We start from the raw sequence: 24,192 nt of genomic DNA, 5'->3' as shown, positions 1-24,192 counted from the left end.
CTGTCTAAAACATTGAGCTGCCTCCTTCCTGTTTTGCAAACCCTACCAAGACCTTCCTGGTCTCCATTCATCTGTCAAACATCTGAAATATTGGGTTCCTACCTGGTCACTGAGCCAAAGGCTCCTATACAGTCACCCTTCGCAACTTCCGAATGAAATCCTCATCTGTCAGTAGTTACCATCAGTTATCTTGCCACTATGGTCCTAATGACCTGATGATCCAACTGATCGAGTCCTTACACTGAATCCCGACGTCACTAAATCCAAGACTGAAAGTGATTGCTACATAACTAAAAGTAGCCTTATATCACAACCTGACCTCATATGGTCCATCGCTTCCTTGATCCCATGAATACACCGGTGACCCTACGGTCTTATCACTAAGTAATTTCGTAACCCAATCCATGGATTTCCATCCCCCCCCCTATTGCACCCAAACTGATGAGTAGCACTGTTCTTCTCGTGATGTAACATCACTCCCATACTATCTATCAACCTAGTGAAAGCTATGGCTACCTCCACAGTCTTACAACACTTCCAACACTATCTGAGAACCTTGTGAATGCTATGGCTACACCCGTAGTCTTACAGCACTTCCAACATTATCTGAGAACCTTGTGAATTCTAAGACTACACCCGCAGTCTTACAACACTTCCTACATTATATGAGAACCTCGTGAATGCTATGGCTACATCCACAGTCTTACAACACTTCCAACACTATCTCAGAACCTTATGAATGCTACAGATACTCCCGTAGTCTTACAACACTTCCAACACTATCTGAGAACCTTGTGAATGATACAGCTACATCCGCAGTCTTATAACACTTCCAACACTATCTGAGAACCTTGAGAATGCTAAAGCTACATCCGCAATCTTACAACACTTCCAACGCTATCTGAGAACCTTGTGAATGCTACGGCTACACTTGCAGTCTTACAACACTTATATCATTATCCATGCTGACTCCCACCGTTGACCATGATCTTACCGCTAATTACTAATCCGAACACACCTAAGGTTGAGCACACATACACGATCTAATATTCCAAGCTAAACTCTCGTCCTGACTAAGATCCCTAGCCCAGCTTCTTAGGGCATGCTACCAACCATCACAAGAACGTGATCCCAATGTTGGCGAGTCTCCCGACCTGTCACTTACTCTGTCCATACAGCCGCTTGGGCCATCTTTCTTCCTGACAAGAATGCAAAACTTATCCTAGTTTCTCCCCTGTTTCTGCTCCTAAATACCTGGTCGATTCTCCCCCACTTATATTTGACTAAGTCTTTGCACCATGTGAGAATGGAAGGATATTCAATCCTTCTTACTTCCTAATAATCCACTGTCGGCAACCTGTGCTTACTCGTGCTAGCGATCAATTACCAGTCAACCCTAAGATCATTCATCCTTTGAAATCTTGAAGAGTACTCTTGAATTCTGGTCTAATCTGATACCTTAATCCACTTCTCATGCTACAATACCAACTCCCTAAGTTCCCATGCTGGCGGCTAGGAACCTCAACCTTTACTCTGGCTGACGAATCCTCGTAGAACCACTGAATTCTAATCGAACACGACCCATGAAAAAAATGCAACTCCCTTGGGACATCCGATGGTCAAACAACCCATGCGATTACACCCGTATCCTTTTGCTACCACTCCTTTCCTAGCGTCGGTAGTGCTAGAACCCAAAAGTTCCCGCATAGGCCACCGCCGATCATATCTGTAACATCCAGAATTTTTCAACCAATTTAAAATTTTTAAAAACAACCCATTTTCATTAATTCATTAAAAAAAGGTTTTCAATTCATTTATTATCAGAGTATTTCCCAGAATCACATCATAAGTACATAAAACATGAGGAGCGGTACGATCACGCCTTCACCTTGCCACGATCTCCTGAAGTACCTGAAACAATACACTGAAAAAATACCAACCACATATACCATACTCATAACATATCATATCATAAACAGAACATCCATGCACTTCGGGTCTACTGTGTGACTAGTCCGCCGCACCGGGCCTTCAGTCCACCTGTTCCACCCTCCGAGTCTAGCCATATACATCGAGTCTGCAGTGTGGTTGGTCCACCTGCACCAAGCCTTCAACCCAGCTGGTCCACTCTCTGAGTCTATAGTATGACTGGTCCGACCGCACTGTGCCTTCAGTCGGCCTGGTCCACTCTCCGAGCCTCGGCACGTCTAGTCCACCCTCGTGGGGCCTACAACCTATCCAGACCGCTCACTGGGCCTTCGGAATATCCGGTCCGCCCTGGGTATTTGATGGGTTTTATACAAACAATCCTATGTGTGCATACAACCCTAGATTTGGATCTATGTTTTCACTGTTAGATACATAACATTATGAACACATGAATAAAACCATAAAGTAAATTGCTATTTTCGAAATTCATATATAAGGTTAAATCACATACCTCTTGTTGTTATATTTCAATAACAACTTAAATCTTCAAACCCTAAGTCTTGAAAGCAAGCACCACAAGTGTAGTGCCTCTAATGGCTCACAAACACCACAAGCAATTACAGAGGATATAGAGAGAGAAAGGGAGAAGTAGAAATCAGCCTAGGGATCTCTTAGAAGCAAGTGAGATGATTTCTTAAGGCCTAGGGGTCTTTATATAGGGTTAGAATTAGGGTTTCAGTCCTTATCCTTATCTAGTTACTTGCCCACCAAGCAACCATAAGATAAGCCTTGATAACCCTTATCTCTTGGACCATATGGACGATTTCAAGGATATCCAATCCCTTGAATTCATCCACCCTTCTCCAAGGATAACCATTGCCCTATTTGCAACTATCACATAATTACAATTCTGCCCCTCTAGTTTAATTAATTGCACTTGATCACAAAATTAATTTCTAATTAATTATTGACCAATATTAATTAAACAAATATGATTTCTCCTTTAATATATTATTCTTATAACATATTAATAAATCATAATAACCTCTTTCTCTATTTATTTATCCAGTCAAGTTGCTTTGGTGAAGGCAACCCAAAAGGACCATGCACAACCGGGTCAAGTATTTACCAAATATGGTTACGGGCTTAGACACTAATCCAACAGTATTTTGGCTTACAGCACAAAGCAGGACCCGCCTCAACCCAACCCCAGTCAACCAACCATGTGCACATAACATATAATCGTATAACAGTTAATCACTAATCAACCGGTCTAGCAGATCACATACATAGCACACTCTAACCAGGATACCGACCTAACCGATCACTAACATAGCATCATCGTATAACAAGATTCTGAACTTAACCAGGTCTCTAACATATACCATCCTAACTACCAGGAAGCAAACATATAACAAAAGGGTCGGCCTTGGTGCCTTAGACCTTGTCGATATAGTGAGGATAACTCACCTCGCAACTGCTGATTGAAGAGATAAGATCATGCTGCTCCAACCTCCGACACGAACTCCACCACTGATCAATACCAAATAACTGAACTTAATAAATACCAATAATTACCAAAATACCCTTGGAAGTCAACTGGTCAACTCTTGGTCAAAGTCAAAGTCCTCAGTCAAAGTAAAAACTCCCTGACTAACTCTACTCGCTAAGTCAACCCGCTGACTCATCAAGTCCCTATGCTCTGAAAACTCTCGTATTACGACTCAACTCGCTGAGTCGCCTCATGACTCGCCGAGTCCAACAACTATGAGCCCCTTCTCGCTCAAGTCACCGAGTCATCCCTCGACCCACCGATTCACCGCTCAACCAGAAAAGGTTAAGACTCCACGACCAGAATCGCCGAGTCCAAGAACAGAATCGCCGAGTCGAAGGCAACATTCAATAAACTCATCGAGTTGTTCTTCCAACTCGTCGAGTTCCTGCCTATCTGCATGCAACTCGTCGAGTACACTAATGTGACTCTCCGAGTATCACTAGTTCTCATTCCATACAGAGGCTTTCCAAGCCATGCAGGGGTTCCAATCCCTAGTTCTACCCTTCTACAAGCCATTCCTCATGTAAAGTGGCAAACTTTACGTGAACTCCAGTAGCTATGAGCCCAAAATGCTCCAGAGATAGACTTTTAGGACAAAGGGGTTCACTAACAACTCAAGGAATAAAGCTTTATGACATTCTAGGCCATCATGAGTCTAGATCTGGAGTAGCAACCCCAGATCCAACTCCAAATCCGAGATAGGTCTCAAAACAAATTGAGGAACTCCCAAAACAACCACCAAGGATGAACTACAAAGGAAATAGCTTAAGATAAGAGCTCCTTACCTCAGAGATGTGCACAATTCTGATGTGGATCCCAGATCTTTACAAGCCCCTTGATGCTAGCTCCCAATTCTCAAGCTCCTTTCACAATTTCCTCTTCTAAGCCCCAATCTTTCCAACAATGAAGCCTCACACGAATTTAGGGTTTTCTGGAACAAAAGGGAAGGTAAAGAGGCTGAGGGTGGCTATAATGTGCTTTATATATGGCACAAACCCCAAATTAGGGTTTTTCTCCCATCAGCACCAACTTGCTGAGTCCAGCTACCGACTCGCCGAGTTGGTCACTTAACACGCGTCCATAATCACGACCCGACTCACCGAGTCGACCTTCCTTATTTACACTTAGAACCCTGAACTTGTACTTCTGAACTCGGGGTGTTACAATATCGGAACAAATGATAAAACCATTATATCCCTCGATACGGGTGGACTAACTGCATGCCTTCCACATAGTAACCCTGGCCGATCTCCACTACGAACCGAGAGAACACTAAACATCCCAAACTAGCAAAAGGGACAACCTTTCACTACCTATTTATAATTCACGGTATGAAATTGGCATATAACATTTCTTGAAAATATAATCTAAACATAAGCAGGGATGTAAACCTATAGATACACTTACCGGAAACTCAGTGAGATTCCAAAGCAGGTACAATACTATTATTACAGAAAGGGGAGTTCGGATTACATACCTGCGATCTATTGCGGCTCAATCTTGACTTTCTGCTGAATGATGGGCGTTGGAACCTAAACTCTCTCCGCCACCCAAGCAGAACAACGGGACTTGAAATGACCTGGCTGGTGACAATGAAAACATATATGGTCCTGCTTACAATCCCGATACACATGTCCTCTCTCTCCACACTTGAATGTTGTGTTGCGAAGCAATGCTATAAAGTGGTGTTGTAAAGTAACAACTAGCCAAGCTGATGGAGTGCTAGTAGACAAGTCTAGCAACTAGACAAACCCTTTTATATATATATATATATATATATATATATATATATATATATATATATATATATATATATATATATATATATATATATATATATATTAGAGAGAGAGAAAATGGGGTTATTTTAAAAACTTGACAACTCCTAATATGCTTATTATTATTTTTTAATTGAAGACCAGAATTACACAGTATTTCTAGTCCAATAGTGGTGATAGTTTTGAAAAATGATTAACCGATTAAGAGTTTTTGGATTCTCACATATTTTTAAGTTATATATATATATATATATATATATATATATATATATATATATATATATATATATATGACAAAATTGCAAAAATGGTCCCTGTGGTTGTCAAAATTCTGCAGTTTTGGTCCAAAAAAGTTTGGCGGTGCATCAGTGGTCCAATTTCGAATACCTTATGCAGTTTTGGTCCCTATAGTTGGAATTGTTATGTGTTTTTGGTCCAAACCCAACATGAAATGACGAATATGCCCTTTGATAATTCTTTTTTATTTATTTTTAATTTTTTATTACTATTTTAATTAAAAAATAAATTAAAAGATTAAAATAAAATAACTCTACCCCCCCCCCCTCTCTCTCTCTCTCTTTCTCTCTCTCGGTAGCCATTCTCCAAACACCACCACTCAGTTTTGATTTAGGGATTTTGAAGATTGCTTCCAAAATTTTAACAAAGAACCACCGATGGACCACCCGATTTCCTCCTTGAACACCACTATTCTCATCACAGTAACCAGAAAACACCACAACCGGGACCATCCTTCTTTCTTCATCTCCAGAAAACACCACCAACGGAAACCTTCTTCATTCATCGGTGGTCCCGATCTATATTTTTTAGGGCTATGGTTTCCTTGTGGTGACAAATGGTGATGGTATGCGACAACAATGGTGGTGGTCAGATCCATTGTGCAGAAGTTCAATCAAACACAGTAGAGCACCATAAATTAACTTGAGAAGGTGAACAAGATGGAGCCCCCTATAGAAGAAGAGAAGAACGGTCATACACAAGCCCTAATTTTCAAAAACTAGTTCAGGAGGACTTGGAAGAAGCTCCAATGGAGGATGATGTTGATGATGGCTTTAAAGAGCGTGATTTTAGAGAAACTCCACCATTTTCGTCCATTAGAAGCCATGTTTCGATGAGTGGTCATAAGATATAGGAGAATGAGAACCAGAGGAGAACAGTGGAGGAGGGAGAAGTGACGAAGATGCTGGTAGTTGACAATGACGAAGGAGTTTGGTGTTCGTCTTCAGAAAATGGAAAAGGGGAACAGAAAGAAGAAGAAGAAGAAGAAGAAAAGGAAGAGGACGATTATACGGGTTGTGTTGGAGTTCAAGTGCTCGCCGGAGTTTTGGTGTTCGTCGGATGTCTTGGTTTTGGATGAAACTCAAACTTCCTGTTATGATTTCCGGTGAAAAAATAACATTCCCCCGTAAAGAAGTCTCCTACGTTTTCGGCGAAAATGGTGGGCGTCGGAGGTGGTTTCAGGCGAAACGGCAGCCACCGATGGTGGTTCTGGACAAAAGAGGGTTGCACCGGTTATGGAGGTGGAGTTGGTGATGAATGGGTTTTATGATAAAGATGGAAGAGTAGTGGGTTATATATTTATTTATTTTGTTTTAAGATGAAAAAAAATATATAAATTAAACTAATTAAAGTATTACAAAAAATAGAAAAAATAAATTATAAGGGTATAAAAGTAATTTCAAGTGTATAGGGACCAAAATCACTAAAAAGATTCAAAATTGGACCACTGTGCACCACCAAACTTTTTTGGACCAAAACTGCATAATTTTGACAACCACAGGGACCATATTTGCAATTTTGTATATATATATATATATATATATATATATATATATATATATATATATATATATATATATATATATATATATATATATATATATATATATATATATATATAATTTAGAATAATAATTGGATAATACCAAAAGAGAAAGACTGGACAATTAGATTTGATAGTGGTCAATAAGTCCCCTCAATTTTTCACAAAACTTATGATTTGTCAAATCATAAATAAAGTAAATTACCTAAAAGACCCTTTTTCTTTCCCAAGCCCCATTGGTTTTTAATTTTTGTTATATATCTGCAAAGTATTATCATATTCTATGAGGTATAAGAAATATATAGGACGAATTGCAAATAAGCAAATGAAAGAGCTGTTTTTTTAATCATATTTATTTCGATAATTTATTTTTCAAATGAAGATTAAATGTGTATTATTATTTTGTTTGTAACTGAACAAGAATCCAGATTGTCAAATATGAAACAATTAGCTAATTACCAGTAAAACAACATTTATTTTATATTTAATTGATCCAATACTCTCACAGCAAGTTGAATAGTTAATAATTAAGTTTATAATCAATTTATGTATTTCTTTTTAATTATAAAATGAGTTTATCTGCTTATGTTTTGTAGACTCTAATATAATAATAAGTTAATATTCATGAAACCATATAATTAATATTTCCCCTTCTCTCTTAATTTTTATATTGATAAAAAACGATATATTTATAAAGCTGTTAGCTTTATTTTTTGTTTGCCTTCAAAATTCAAAAACTGTTAGAAATCATGAAAATCGGATAAACATAAGACTCTAAATTATTTTTTTGACTGATGGAAAAAGAGAAACCATATTTCTTCTCTATTATCTTATAACTTGTATTTTGTATTATTCTATTTCTAAACTCGTGAATACGACAAGTTTTCTGTAATCGGTGATATCAAACATGCTTAATGGGATATATATGTAAAAAAGTTGTCTTTTAATAAAGTAGGCAAATAAATTTCGTTAGAATACAATTAAATTCATACTAAATTATGCTTTTCGAGATCAAACGCAAATTCTTTTGTTGAAACAAACACGACAATAAGCAGTTTGACTTATGATAATGTTTATAAATGTATATGTTTGTAATGATATGTAAACATTTCATTAGTGTTTATAACAAAATATCTTGACATGCCTATATAATTCATTGATAAAAAAGATAAAATATAAGCGTACAAATATAAAAATATTTATTTAACCATGTCTTTATATTACTTGTGTAGGTATGAAGGGTGTATGAGTGTATCTTAAGGCTGTTTGGGTTATTTAATAATCTATTTAATACTGATAGATTGATAGTAAAGAGTACTAGGTTTTTCACAACACCTTCCTCAATCCAATCAGACATAAATATGACTTCCGTATGTCCGTCTTTCATAGTCACACTCACACAGGCAACTTTTCTTTGGTGGGTCTGTCAGATCTGTTTTTGGTGACAGACACAGACTGTAGTCGGATTCTCTTTGGTTTTTTTCATGTTCTTTTCCACCTTCCTCTTATAACTGTGCCACTGTCACTTCACTGCCTCCTCTACTCCTCTTTCTTTCTTTTTAGATTTTTATTGCTAATAAATGGCAATAGACATTACCCTGTTTGAAGAAAACTTCAATACTTAGCTTGTTGCAGCTTTTATAAAATAATCTTCTTGCGATTTCTTAGAGAACCTATTTACCACATCGTGATTAAAGAAGGACAAACTTAACATCAACACTACTATCATCTCTTACTTTAAATCAAATGAACAAAAAAAAAACAGTTGCAAGACCAAAAGGCTTTTGCTCACAGGTATCGGGTATCCCGGCGATATGTATGAGGTTTGTTTATGGAACTGTTGTCCTGTTTCACTTCATGGTAACTTCTCATATAGATTCTATAACTAGATTGTAACATCCCAAAATTAAGACAACCATTAGTAACTTGAATGCATATATGAGAATCATCAAGTTATATGATTTTTACATAACAAGTTATGCACTTAATCGCGACCCTATAGCGGCGTTATAGCGGTGTTGTAGGCCTGTAGCGGCACTATAGCGGTTAGCGTAGATAATAACCATGATTTTCAAAATAGTGGTTTGGAATAGCGGATTATAGTCACCGTAGGAGTGTTATAATTGCTATTTGAATAAATTTTATTTTTGGTCTATTTTACATAATAAAATGCATTTTTTGTCATTCTATTGAATAAAATTGTGTTTTCTTAGCTCAAACAAAAACTTTTGTGTCATTCCATTGAATAAAATTGTGATTTTGTGACTATGATGACTTCCATTGAAACCATATATGTTTTATCTTGTTAGTTGTGTTGAAAACTTGAAGTACTACAATATGATTAACTATCAAATTGCTTAATTATTTTATTTCTAATTATGATTGTGTTGAAGTATGATAAAATGTTAAGTATTATGTTTTCTTTTTTATTGTGTTAATGTATGATTAACCGTGACATGGTAACCAGTGTGTGAAATATGATTAACTAATTATGATATGTGAAGTATAATTTACTGACTAACTAATTAACTGGATTGGGTTGAACTTTGAAGTATGATTTATTGATTAATACTCTAATATATATAATTTTACATAATATAAAAAACGCTATATCACTGCTATGCTACTATAAGAACCGCGATTTAAAATAGTTGTCGGTGACCGCTATTATATTTTTTACTGCAATAACTACTTAGATAACAAGAGATGTAACTAATCTTTTGGCTTATGTATTTAATTTTAAAAGAAATATTATTTAGGGCTTAAGAAACATGATATAGTGAATTGAAAGAAAATACAATTCCAATTTATAATCATATTAATTTTGAGTTCCTCTATCAACAATACTTTGTTCCATTGGTTGATTTTTTTTTCTTTTTTCTTTGCTTGCTTGCTATCACACTACGTGTTATCTCTTTATTTTTTCTTTGCTTGCTTGTTGTCACACTATGTGTTATCTCCTTACACAACCACCGCCCACCGTCCATTGACATTTATTCAGGGACTCGGCAAGTTGGAGGCCCCAACTCATCGAGTAGAGGTTGAAATTGGATGCAGGAAGAAGAACCTACTCGACGAGTCAGATGCCCTGACTCGACGAGTAGGCTTGTCAGGATTAAACCCTAATCTAAAGGTTTGCACCCTATTTAAATGCCTTAACTCTCCAGTTGTGGCCTCCCTCATCGCCTCCCTATGTCCAGAAAGACCTAAATCGAAACCCTAACCTTTTTTGAGTGATCTTGAGCTATTTTGTGTGTTTGTGGTGGTTGTGAAGCTTAAGAAGGAAGAAGGAGATTTGGAGTTCAAGTGGAAGCTAGTAGATCCAGAGGTTGTGTCTCATTTCCAGCTCATTGGAGGTAAAAAAGCTTCAACCTTGACCCTTTATCTCTTAGATCTCTAGTTAGGGTTCATTTCTACATTTCTAAACTTTTGTAGAGCCACATTCGAGATTTTTTGGCTCTAAGAGAGTGTGACTTCAGATTTGGAACCATTGGGGGTTCTTATGGCATAAAGGTGTCAATTTTATTGTCATAAGCACCCCATGCATCTTGTAGACTTCATTTTAGGGACATTTGAGCCAAATACCCCATGTATGGACGTCAAGTTTGGGACTTTACATGTGTTATGGACCCTAGGAGGCCAGATCTATATTGTGGATGCATTAAGACCAATTGAAATCGAGCATATAGTTTTGGACATAGAGGAAATTGGTGAGTCACTCATGTGACTCGGCAAACAGGTCTCATTTCCCACCAAATCCCTTTCGATAATGGACCATGTGTTAAGTTAGAAGAGCGCTCATTCGGTTGGGATCATTAAGGACCTGGAAATCATGGGACTCGGCGAGTGTATGAACTAACTCGGCGAGTTCAAGGTTATGTCCTAAGAATATGAAGATGGACTCGGCGAGTCAAGGAAGAACTTGGTGAGTCCAGCACTAAGAGCATCACCTTGCATGAAGATGAAATCGACGAGGTCATGAGGAACTCGACGAGTCAATGACTAAACACCCCAACTAGCATGAAGATGGATTCGGTAGTCAAAGATGAACTCATCGAGTCACTTGCAAATGGTCTCGACTCTATATCATGAAACTTGACGAGTTGGTGGACCAACTCGGAGTTGATCCTGACAACGAGGACGGTTCAGACACTCCACGACACTGAGGTGAGTTACCTTCCAGTAGAAGTGGGTCGAAGGCACCAATTTCAGCCCACTAGTAGTTGATTATAGTTGAGATAATTGTCTTGTTTGCCACTATATGTATTGTTTTATGTGCTAGTATGATATGATGTTATGTGATAGTGGTAGTAGGGGGAATAGTCCCCATATCCGGTTGATAGGGCCAAGGGGTAGGTCGGACACTACGGGATTTCTGACAGTATGATTATGTTATGTTTCTTTGTGGTAATAGTAGGGGTGAAATAGTCCCTATAGCCGGTTGAGATAAACCGGAGGGGAAGGTCGGACAGCCCGATATGTCTGGCAGTGTAGGTTAGGCACCCCGGTATGCCTAGCAGGGGTAGTTTGAGCACCCATGTATGCTAATCATGGTAGGTTGGGTACCCAGATATGCCTGGCAGTATGTGTTATGTATGGTATGTGGTATGATGGGGGAACTCACTAAGCTTCGTGCTTACATGTCTCAGTTTTGTTTCAGGTACCTCTTTAGCAAAGGGGAAGGAGCCGGCACGGTAGCTGCACATCACACGCACACCAGATTTCCGCATTATGATATTCTTGGGATTGTACTCTGACATTATTATTATTCCACGACATGTTTTATGACATTTGACTTATAGGATTATTATATGATATTGATGGTGTTCCCAGTAAACTGTTTTACAAGTAACATAATTAAAACAAAATTTTTGGCCTTGAAAATTAGGATGTTACAATGTATATATTAAGTAACCTAATGAATCACTCTTTTTTCAGGATGGGTTCGAACAAAAATCTATCAACAGATTAAGCTTTCTCAAAAAGATTTATTCAGAAGATCGGTAGGTCTCCACATGACGGAAGTACATTGTTATTAGTAACAATGATATCTTAACATATTTCCATTATTTACATCTAAATACCAGCCTTGATGCCAGAAATAGTAACGTATTTTCATTTATTTGTGTATTATAGTGTCTGTACTTTCATTTATGTTACTACAAAGTTGTACTGCCATTTTTTTTATTACTAAGGCATTGTACTTTCAAAAATCCATATAGTTGTAGAATCGTGTTTTCAAGCTTTCAAATACAAGGACAATATACTTTTCAAAATACATCTAACTATTATACTTTCATTTTCTTTCTTATTAGGACATCCTACTTTGAAAATTCTACTACACCAGACATCAATAAAAAAAAAATCTAACTCGTGCAATGCACGGGCCTCTTTCTAGTTATTATTTAATTATATTACCAACAAAAGATAAAATAAAATTTATTTGTTGGGTTCACTGCTAGAAAACTAGGCATCAACGACGGACATTTACATCGAAATCCGTCGTTGAGGCCATCAGCTTATTGACGGAAACTAGCCGTCCAAAAAAACCTTGCTCGCAAATGGTCAACGATGATTTAGCAAAGGACTTAGCGGCGGATCATTGATGGATTAGGTTGTCACCAATGATCCGAAATTGTGTGAATTCTGTCACACTTCCGTCGCTAAATCAGTCGCTAATTATGTATAAATGAGTAGTTTTTCTATTTCTAATGTTGGTGTTAAATGGTTGGATATTCTATAACCAAAATTCACAAATGAAATTCAAATTTAGACCCCCAAACCAAAACATTAACATCCAACTACCAAAATAAAAATTAAATTCAACTTACACAATAATGTTTTATATTTAATTTCCATCTACCTAAACTTGGTCACAAAAATCAAATGTTCCAAAGTCTAGTTAAATGGGTAGGATGTTTCCTTGATTGAGAGTTAGGAGTTAGTTATACATCTTGATGATTTCTAGAAATCGGGACCTCGCATCCTTCAAATAGTTCCTCACTTCCTTACAAACATGCTTGAGATAACGTGCAAATATGAAACTCAAACTATAAATACACAAAAGGAAGCATAATTCTATAATACTCAGGGTTATTTTTTTCTTTTTCTCACTTATACAACATTAATGAAACTAATTTCCACTAAAAAAAATTAAAAAAAGCATACAAGAGCACAATGAGCAGATGTCAATTGATGAAAATCTCACAAATGATACCAAAATGTTGTTTGTTTTCTGTCTACAGATCTTCTTGTCTTCTTGTCTTCTTCTGTCTGCGTCGCGCAGACCATGCGCGGACATTAGGCTTTGCATATTATTTGGTTTTTTGAAGACTGCAGACCTAAAAGGTCTGCGCGTCCTCTTCACGGTGCAAACGTGAACTATAATCTTCTAACATCTTCTAGGTTTAAAAAACACATATATCTTTGTTTTTTTTTTTAAAAAAACTTAGATTTATTCCAACTTTATCTATGAAAACCAATTTGGAAAAAAAAAATTACAATACTTCAAGAAAAAATGGTTGACTACACAAAAATGACCTTTATGCAAACTTTATAAATAAAAATTTAATTATAATAAAGATAGTTAGAACCGTTTATATTGATATAAAAAAAATCCTAATATTATCTTTTATTTTTTTGTCAAATTTTATAAAACATTATTTAATAAAGTATCCTTAATTTCTTGGAAAAAATATTTATAGCAAGTTTTTAATTGATTTAATTGAAAATGTAAAATGAAAATTTTCATTTTGAAATTGAAATTTATTTCCATCCATTTTATGTGTCAAATTCTTTGATCCCTAATTACAATGTTTATATATAATTTTGCAACAAAAACTTGTCGACTTTAATCAAATATATACATTAATTCATATAATTTTATTTTAACTTTTATATAATAATACATAAAAGATGATATATATTTGTTAATCGTCTATAATCAAGTCTTAAAAGTATTGAAAAATCTATTAATTTAAAAAAATCAATTTATTTAGATTTTAGCAGTCTGCAGATGTTAAAAAACAATCTTCTTCTTTCAAACTGCAGACGTTTGGTTCACCTTTTCTACTGCAAAGCTCTGCAAATGTGGTTTGCAAACCGCAGACATTTACCTCAGAAAAAAACAAATAACACCTAAAATTTAAACGAAATTATGACTTGTCAACTCCCTACCTGCATTAACTTCACATAAAGGTTTGTTTTAGCTGTTTCACTGCTTGCAAAGAACGTGCATGCAATGGAGTGGAATGGATTATATATTATGCTTATAAACACCAAATAAAAGTCATCTACAACCACATATTTTGTTAGGTTTTTTTATGTATAGGAACAAGACTTACCACGTTATGTACAACATAGGAACAAAACTTACCACATTATAATTTTGCAACAAGTAATGCAAACTTAAAATAAATGTAAATCTTATATACTCCATAAATGTAAGAATTACCACATACCTTAAACACTAGAAGGGTGTTATAAATTTGTTCTAGCTAAACTCGATCGAGGAAAAAGAATTTAGATAATAATCAAAACTTAGTTACAATTGTTGAAGCTGTAAATCACAAACCTACAAAAAAAAAAAATTGAAATGATATTGAACTAAGTTTTTACCAGGTCAACGGATTCTGTCTACATCTAACCGAGTTTTTATCGGGTCAATGAATTCCGTCTACATCCAACCTTTTCCAAAAAATATAAAATATTTGTAAACATGAAATTTAATTAGCTCATCTAAAGACTCCAACCCTAATTCACCACTAGAAAGATGAGCAACAGTCGAGTTTGTATACACACAGATAACCAAATACCTGCATTAGAGTATACAAACACATAGAGAGATATATTGTAACATGCGCAGATTCAGGCTAGTCAATTAAGATATAATAAGCGTTCAAAATATTTTTTTTATAGAAGATTATCTATGATAAATAATCTTAACCAAAGTAAATAATTGTAGTCAACAATTATAACATATTTGACGTAAAAAAAAAAAGAATTATATGAAACTATGTGTTTCATGATTATTATTATAATATAATATAATAAGAAAAATCAATTGAGTATTCCGTAAATCATAAAATAAGTGCGCCAAAACACACACACACGCATATATATATATATATATATATATATATATATATATATATATATATATATATATATATATATATATATATATATATATATATATAAAGTACATGTCTTCCCGATCCCGAAAATATAAATTTCATAGAAATCCGACTCCATATGAATTAAATATGATTTTTATAATATATAAAACTCAGTCGCACACAACGAATGTATGATGTTAAAATTTACGAAGAGAATGACTCACTTTTTATCTAAAACCACCAAAAAGAAAATTGTAGTACTCTTTAAAATAAGAATTTTGAGAAAAAAAAAAGCCACAAACAAAGTATGTACGAGAGAATTATGATTTTAGCAAAATCATTTCATTTTATAAAAAATATGGACAAAAAATAAAGTAAAAATTAGCCAATAGGGTCTAAACAAAAGTTGTAGATCTTACCGATAGCTACACGTGGATATAAAAAACATCAAAACCGGAGTTCGTATGAACGAGTTATAATTTATAATAGCATATTTACGTATTAAAATAAAGTATAAATCATATATATATATATATATATATATATATATATATATATATATATATATATATATATATATATAGACACACACACACACACAAATGTATATATCATTAGAAAACTATCGACGATGCGGTCATTATAAGACTAATGTTGAGTACTTTCGACATTAGTTTAGTACAAATATCGGTAAATCTATTTAAAATAGTAGTATAAAGGGGTATTTAGTCGTTTAAATAACTATATGGTCATTAAGTAACTATAGGTGGTAGTTTTTGAAAATTCAATTACTATAAGTAAGAGGTTCTAGGCTCTTATATTTCTTGCACCATTCTCTTGATTCAAAAGTTTTTCTCTTTTTATCCCCCGAGCATTTCGGTCCCTTGTGATTCGACTTCTCTTTCTATAGTTTTAGTATAGTAAAGTGAGCCTTGAAGCACTACTAGAATATTTTTAGAAAGATTTAGCGACAAAGTTCTACCCGCATAAAGTCTAGTTTCTCGCTAAACCACCTGTAAGTATAGTTATGCTTACCGTACTTTAAGTATAGCTTTTGTTTAAGTTCATTATCGTTATTGTGAACCTATAAACAATATATGTGCTAAGTATTATAAAATATAATGTGTTATTATAATATCTTTTAACTACTCGTTGTACGGGGAATCTGGTTTGAAGGCAGTGACGAGTCTAGAACGTAAAATCACATGGTTCACTATTTAAATGAAACTGACAAAAGAAGAAAAATATTATATATATATATATATATATATATATATATATATATATATATATATATATATATATATATATATATTATTTCGGGTTCGGATCGGATCGAGTCGTAAAAGCAAAAAAAAATAATTAAGTACTTACAGTTGTACTCGATGAGGTCTTATAGCATGATATAATTTCATAATTGTATCATTACTAATACTATCTAAAACATTTTTTTTAATATATGACACCAAACTATCACTTAAAAATTGATCACCCATTTTGTTGCGTACATCAGTCTTTACTAACTTCATTGCTGAAAACGTGCGTTCCACACTCGTTGCAACGGGTAAAATCAATGCAAGTTTTAAGAGAAGGTAAACCTTAGGATATATTATATGCTTTTGCGTTTTGACGATCTTTTTGGAAAGTTCTCCAATGCTCTTCAATTGATTAAATCGTTCATCTTCTCGCACATCCTTAATGTAATTTTTAAGTTCAACTTCAAGAACTTGAAGATCATATTCTGTTGGAAAGTCTTCCCTATAAAGTGTAGCCATTTCCATTAGTTTATCCAAATCAAAGGCTTTAAAAGACTCACGCGGGCACAAACAAGCTATGCAAAGAAGTAATTTCATGTTGGCTTCATTAAAGCGATGGTTAAACTCTTGAAGTTGCATATCAATCACCGCCGTAAATACATCAACATGATAGTGGTGCAAGTTGTTAACCTGAAAATATATATATATATATATATATATATATATATATATATATATATTTAACATGCTAATGAAAAAACACATTAAATAAATCAAGTTGGTAATATCAAATGTTACCTACCTGTGAACCTCTTCGACGATTGAATCCATCATAATATTCATCTTCCATACCCACAATTCTAACATCATGTTTATCACTAAACAAAGTAACATTCCCTAAAAGTGGTTCGCATCCTACATCTCTTATTTCTTGAATTGCTTTTTTAGAGCTACTTACTTGATTCATGGCATTTATGATATCTTTGTCTTTTCTTTGTAATGTTGTATTTAAATGATTTGGGACTCCCAAGATATCAACCATCAAGTGTAGACAAAACACAAAATCAAAGGATTTTAATAACCTTAAGATACGAATCGTTTCAGCTTTACGATCACGATCACTATTATCTCTACCAAGGTCATCAAGTACTTCACAAATGGAAGAATATATGTTCTTGATATTCAATAGAGATGAAAAATGAGAACCCCATCGAGTATCAGATGGTCGTTTGAAACCCACTTCTTGGTTCAAACCGGTACCACTCTCAAGCTCACATAAAATTTACCATATAAAAGTTTAATTAGAATAACATAACCACAAAATATTTTAATGATAAATCTAGTACAACTTTAAAGCAAACCTTCAATCAATGCTTCCATAACTTTATTCGCTTGTTTTATTCTTAAATTATATCGTCGTTTGTAGGAAGATCCAATAATGTTTAATAGCCTAGAAACCGCATCAAAGAAATCGTTAACCTTCGTGTAATTTTTTGCAACAAACACTAGGGCTAACTGTAATTGGTGAGCAAAACAATGAATAAAGTATGCAGATTTTGCTTCATTCATAATCAAAGTCTTCAATCTATTAAATGCACCACTCATGTTACTAGCACCATCATAGCCTTGCCCTCTAATGCTAGTATTACTTAAATTCCGTTTTGAGAGCATATCATAAATGGTTGTCTTTAGTGTCAAAGTTGAAGTGTCACTAACATGTCTAAGGCTAACAAACATTTCTACAACTTCCCCCTTTTTTTTACAAAGCTCAATACTAATGCCAATTGTTATTTACAAGAAATATCACGTGACTCGTCTACCAAAATTGCAAAAAAATCTTTTCCAAGATCTTCCATAATAACATTTATTGTTGCATCCGAACATGCATGCACAATATCTTTCTTGATATCACTGCATTTCAATTGAGTATTTTTTTTTTGGAGCATTCTTTAACACAACACGATCTACCACATCACATCGATAAGCTAACCATTGTAAGAATTCAAGAAAGTTACATTTATTATCTGAGTCATCCGTCTTGTCATGACCACGAAATGCCAATCCTTGACGCCATAAGAATCTAACACAATCAATTGAAGCATTCAAAAGAATACGATATTCTTTTTCTTGCAAAATGGTTTGTTTCTCAAAAGCAGTAGTTATGGATTGCCTTTGGTTCATCAAAATTTGACACTTTTGGACAACAATAATATGTGGAGTTCTAGCTTTATGATCATCTAGTCCTAATTTCCTATTCCAAGCTTTAAAACCAGATTTCACAAAATGATCTGATCCACCTTGGTTTGGTATATCGGATTTAAATAGATAACAACATAAACAAAATGTGACATTCTCTTTTATACTATATTCTAACCAATATATATTGTCATCAAACCAAGATATATTGAATCTTCGTTGTTTACCTCCAAAAGCACGTTGTGGAAACTTATAGTTTTGAGGTTGAAAAGGTCCTTTTTGCAAGTATATTCTTCTAATTTCATCTCTTTGATTCACATGATAATACTTCATACTTGGTCGTTATGTCGGGTCAATAAGTAGTGAACTTAAATCAACTCTCATATGTTTATGTTGCTCGTTATTTTTTATCAATCTTTTTAAAAAACATGAATAAAAACATTCTTGATTTTAATTTCTGAAATAAACACCAATTCACAAACAACAATAAAATATTCAAACAAATGAACAACAATAATAATAAAAAAAAAAAAAGCCTATTTAAAAATAAGAATAAGGCAATCAAAAGTAATAATTGAAAAAAAAAAAACACAGTAACTATTCAATATTATTAAAATAGTTGTAATCAATAATTAAGTTATTAACAATCCTAAAAGTGAAGCAATTCATGGGATTTGTAATTTGGAAATTATAAATCATCTATTAACAAGTATTAGAATTTCAAAAAAAAAAAAAAAAAAAAAAAAAAAAAAAAAAAAAAACTAATATGTTAATCACAATTCACAAAATGACAAAATTAATAAAATTGAGTAATAGGTAACACCCTAAAATTGCCGTTGTGAAAATTGAGTAACAATTCACAAATGGTGCTGCTTGAATGAAACTGAAGCCTTGTGAAAATTGTCTGTTCGTGACTCATAAAGCACCCTGACTTTTTTTTAATGTAATCTATATCTCTCTACCTAATAAAACACTATACTAAATGCCACTTGTCCAACTATTAGCACAACATGTTGCCACGTGTCATTACTTCAGAATTCTACATCTTCATTTCCCGCCAATATAATCCCAAGATATTTCGTTCACATTCAAAACCCTACATATTAGCATAATTATCAGCATCAACATAAATCAACATAATTAAGAAAAAAAATGGCTGGAGTTTATATGCATAAAAATAGGAACAGAATATGCAAAAATTATAAATGCAGAGTTCGTTATTTTATGTGATTTATATCCTAAAATATATATCCTAAATATCTTAAACATCCTTAATTACCGGAATTTGAATCAATTCAAAATATTTGATACTGATTCCTGATTTATAGGCTAAATTATATACATCAACTATCAGTAATCGGTAATATCATCATCTTAATATTAACGCTTTCCACAGAATTCGACAGAACTGCACTTTCATTCACAGAAGTTTCTGTCACAGAAAACCAAAATCATCAGGTTAGCATATCATCTTCAACTATCAGTGTTCATTCTTTTGATTTTTTAATTTGAAATCCTTCTTCTTCTACTTCTTCTTCAATCCGATTATTACATGTAAGCAAACAACCTGTATTGCTAAACAGAGAATCAATCAAAACTTTTAAGTAATCCGCCAAGAAGGATAGTCCCAAATATCTGCATCATAATAATTGTTCTTTTCATTGATTGATAGTGGTAAACATATATTCAATCAAAACTTTTAAATAATATCAGTATAATTTATATCATAAATAATAAGTGTTCTTTTCATTGATTGATACTGCTATCATATATATTTTTTTAAATCCGACTTACTATCCCTGTTTGAATATTCTATGAACCCCATATCTATTGTCCAATTTATTTTCATGCATGTCTACCATGTCTACATCATACTGCATGTTCAATAGGATTGTACAATCAATATATATATATATATATATATATATATATATATATATATATATATATATATATATATATATATATATATATATTGACTCAAATAAAAATGAAAAAAAGGATGAACAATTTTAATCAACAGCTGTTAAGTTTTCATTCTTTTACTCGAATAGCAATGTAATATTATTTATTGTGTTATTTTGTTATTATCATATTCTATCATCATATTATTTTTTTCTAACAGTTTTATAACAAATCTTTTTTTTTCTAACAATTTTATTTTTTGCAGTTCAATGGCAGCAGCAAATCTTACCTTCATACCTGATTTGGATGTAACCAGGGATGACTTGACCTTCAAGCTTCGTGTCATAAACCTTTGGCATCAAATGTGTTTCAACAAAAAAACTGAAATTTGGTCAATTGAAATGATCTTATTGGATGAAAAAATACCTTCCAAAACTTAATTTGATATATTTCTTACACATATTTCGTTATATTTAATTACTTCTAAAGTTTTTATTGTTGTATTAAATATTTTTAGGGAAACAAAATCCAAACAACAGTTTCAAAAAGAAACATATATCGATTCAAAAATATATTAAAGGAAGGCATGGCATTTTACATCAAAGGTCCAGACTTTGCAGCACTGAAGATAGATACTTTTAGGTTAACTCCTCAAGATCAGAAACTCACATTCGGCCAACAAACTGTTGTTACAGAGTGTATCGATTTTTCTGGACATAAGTTTGGGTTTTCATTTTTTGATTATGAAAACATTTTATCATTCGGCCATCCTCAAGATAAATCTGTTGGTTAGTACATATCATTATATCTTTAAATATAATAAAATATTTTCCAAATCCTATAATAAGTTTCATTTTCCTTTTTTATTTTTATAGATGTTATGGGTTTAGTTGCCGCAGTTGCTGAGCTACAACGACATGATCCAGATAAATCTAAACACAAGATCAACATCAACATCCAAGATGCAAAGTTGCTTTTTTTATATTTTTACATTTTTTTTAAATTTTAAATTATATTATGTTAATATCTCATTTTTTATAAATAATTTACTTTTCAGAGGCTTGCAACTTCATGTCTATTTGTGGGGCGATTATGCGTACAAGATGCAACAGTATATACATAACAATCCACATAATCGTCGTATCGTTGTTATTCTTCAATTTGGTCAGATTAATGTTTTCAGAGGTATATTGATTATTTTATTAATGTTATTAATATTTATTTTGTCACGATCAAATGAATCTTTATATATTTTATTTATAGATCGTCCAAGTGTAAACACATACTTTACCTCTTCAAAGTTGTTCATTAACTCTCACATAGATGAAATTATTCGTTTCAACAAAAGGTAATTTATGCATAATTGTGTTTATTGTACATTTATACTTTACGTGACTAATATGTTTTTTTTGTGTACATAACAGTTTGGATGGAGATGATGGTCCAGATTCATCGACAAATACATTTTCAGTTATTCCATCCAAACAACTTTCTGAATATGATGATTTCATGATAAAAAATAAAGTGAATGCTATCTCTGAGGTTTGGGAACCTGTTGAGGTATTTAATGTCTTATTGTTTCTTTCAATCTAAATTGTTGTTTTTAACCATCTTTATTGTGAGTTTGTGCTTTTTTATGTTTGTGTTATGTATGCATGTTAAAAGTACACACCTTTCATTTGTAGAAATGTAGTTTCGTTATAGTGGGCACTATAAAGGGAATTTTACAGAATAAAACATGGTATTATAAAGCATGTACCAACTGTTTTGGGAAAGCAGTTCCATCTGATGGAAGTGATGATCGACAACCCACATCTTATGTATGTCATAATGGAGATTGTACAAAACATACCACTTCCGTTGTTCCAAGGTTGTTACTTTACAATTCTTTTATAATTACTTTACAATTCTTTAATAATTAACTATGTAATAATCCATGTTTAACATAAATTTATGACACATTTTGAATTTTTATTTTGATAGGTTCATGATTCCTATACGCGTGCAAGATAATACTGGAACTCTAACCCTAACTATGTTTGAGAGAGATGGAAAATATCTGTTGAAGCAATCAGCAAAATAGTTGGTTAAAAAAACTATCGAGGTTACGCGCCTTTTTTTAATCATACTCAAAATAATATTCTTATATACAATCACTTTAAACAATTTTTTTTATTATTATTAATTGCAGCGTGGAGATAGTCTTGATTTCTATCCGGATGAGATAAATGCATTGAAAGGTTTGAAATTGGCCTTTAAAGTTTCTGTTACAAATTTCAATGTGTCCAAAAAAAACAACCAGTATGGTATTGCTAGAATCAGTGAGGATGCGAGTATAATAGAACAACTTCAAACAAAGTTGAACGATTCACAGGTTATTAAATTACTAATTTTTTATTGTTTTTTATATATTGTTTTACTTTTTAGTACATTATTTTATTGACACTTTTATGTAACATACAGCCTTCTAACGAACAATCGTTAGATTTTGGTTCAGCCGATTTGCAATCTCAAGATATCAAAAATGCAAAGGTTAATTACACATTAACATTTTCACAGATTCCCTCATAAATTATTCCTATTTTACAATTATTATATTATATGATTAATTTTTATAAGGATGCAATTTCTGGAACGGATGATAACATTACTCCTTCCACTCTTGACAAAAACGAAACAACAAGCCCGATGAAGACTTTAACGACAACACCAATCTTAAAGAGAAATCTGAAAGAAGTTTTAGATCTGGAGTGTAATGATCACTTATCGTCAACAAAAACTCCAAAAATATCTCCAGATGGTCCAACAAAACAGTTGTTGAAGGTAAAGTTGAAGAAAAATGATTGATTTATCTTTTGGTGGGAAATTGAATTGGTATTCCGTTTTGCATTTACATTAACGATTGCTTCTTTTAATTTTCTCACTCTGTTTTTTTCACATTGTGGTTTTTCATTGTTCAAACATTTGTTTCCTTTGAATTCTTATTATTTTTAAAATGGTTGTTTCATCCTACATTAATAATAGTATCCCTAAAACGGATAGTTATTGATAACATAAATCTTGGATTCACACGTGACGAGAATTAATATAAAATAAATAAACATACCTGTATATGATCGTTTATAATTTGATTATGTCTTTTATCCATGGTGTAAAGATTCTCCCACTCCATATATTCATCACCAATTTTAGTGATCAGAAGAAGTAATGTCACCATAAGATGTTGTAACTGCCTCTGTTTCTGGCCCTTCCTCTGTAAAAATGAAGAATACCAAGTTAACAAAATCATTTTTTTGTTGCATTACCCAAAAAGAAAAATAAATAAAGAAGCATACCGAATAGTGACTTGATTGTTGGTCTCTTTGGTTTGTTGCTTTTCTTTTTTAATTCAGCTGCAATAATAAATATGAGTCCATTTTAATAACATGAATTACCAGATGTATTATGAATATTATTTTATCAAGACAATACTTCGCAGGAATGAAAGAGAGAGGCATACCCATTCCAGGGACTTTTTAGTCATTAACAATCTCAAAATTCAAAATGTGTCATAAACAAAGTTGATATCTTTGAATGAAACGATCTGCAAATATAATAATAATAAAAAACAGAAATC

The 24,192-nt window shown here is 33.2% G+C and overlaps 3 protein-coding genes across 3 annotated transcripts; 1 reads left to right on the top strand and 2 right to left on the bottom strand.

Moving 5' to 3' along the window:
• Positions 1–14,667: 14,667 nt before the first annotated feature.
• On the bottom strand, positions 14,668–18,212 carry LOC145005600 (uncharacterized). Its single transcript, XM_078964713.1, has 5 exons — positions 17,837–18,212; positions 17,278–17,624; positions 16,744–17,165; positions 14,789–14,916; positions 14,668–14,675 (listed from the first exon to the last, which is right to left on the bottom strand). Exons 1-5 carry the CDS (start codon positions 18,210–18,212, stop codon positions 14,668–14,670), a joined length of 1,281 nt encoding a protein of 426 aa, XP_078820839.1.
• Positions 18,213–18,383: 171 nt separating this feature from the next.
• On the bottom strand, positions 18,384–19,004 carry LOC145005589 (uncharacterized). Its single transcript, XM_078964702.1, has one exon. It carries the CDS (start codon positions 19,002–19,004, stop codon positions 18,384–18,386), a length of 621 nt encoding a protein of 206 aa, XP_078820828.1.
• A 2,158-nt stretch (positions 19,005–21,162) lies between these two features.
• LOC145005579 (replication protein A 70 kDa DNA-binding subunit A-like) lies at positions 21,163–23,423 on the top strand. Its single transcript, XM_078964692.1, has 10 exons — positions 21,163–21,364; positions 21,452–21,545; positions 21,634–21,761; positions 21,840–21,924; positions 22,001–22,136; positions 22,262–22,446; positions 22,560–22,650; positions 22,768–22,950; positions 23,040–23,108; positions 23,196–23,423. Exons 1-10 carry the CDS (start codon positions 21,163–21,165, stop codon positions 23,421–23,423), a joined length of 1,401 nt encoding a protein of 466 aa, XP_078820818.1.
• Positions 23,424–24,192: the final 769 nt, after the last annotated feature.

The sequence above is a fragment of the Lactuca saligna genome, chromosome 1 (assembly GCF_052625555.1).
Source record: "Lactuca saligna cultivar CGN05327 chromosome 1, ASM5262555v1, whole genome shotgun sequence".
In the NCBI taxonomy this organism is placed as follows: domain Eukaryota; kingdom Viridiplantae; phylum Streptophyta; class Magnoliopsida; order Asterales; family Asteraceae; genus Lactuca; species Lactuca saligna.
Note: the sequence above shows the minus strand (reverse complement) of the source record. Positions and strands in the feature narration are given on the sequence as shown.

What these genes read in the sequence shown, in the direction of transcription:
- LOC145005600 (XM_078964713.1), bottom strand. Translation starts at nt 18,212, where the DNA reads ATGTTTGTTAGCCTTAGACATGTTAGTGACACTTCAACTTTGACACTA. An exon ending in TATGGAAGCATTGATTGAAG is followed by an intron (nt 17,625 to 17,836) that starts GTTTGCTTTAAA and finishes CCATTTGTGAAG; the next exon opens with TACTTGATGACCTTGGTAGA. An exon ending in CGCACGTTTTCAGCAATGAA is followed by an intron (nt 14,917 to 16,743) that starts GTTAGTAAAGAC and finishes ACTCTAATGCAG; the next exon opens with GTATTTGGTTATCTGTGTGT.
- LOC145005589 (XM_078964702.1), bottom strand. Translation starts at nt 19,004, where the DNA reads ATGAAGTATTATCATGTGAATCAAAGAGATGAAATTAGAAGAATATAC.
- LOC145005579 (XM_078964692.1), top strand. Translation starts at nt 21,163, where the DNA reads ATGGCATTTTACATCAAAGGTCCAGACTTTGCAGCACTGAAGATAGAT. An exon ending in TCAGATTAATGTTTTCAGAG is followed by an intron (nt 21,762 to 21,839) that starts GTATATTGATTA and finishes TTTTATTTATAG; the next exon opens with ATCGTCCAAGTGTAAACACA. An exon ending in ACCACTTCCGTTGTTCCAAG is followed by an intron (nt 22,447 to 22,559) that starts GTTGTTACTTTA and finishes TTATTTTGATAG; the next exon opens with GTTCATGATTCCTATACGCG.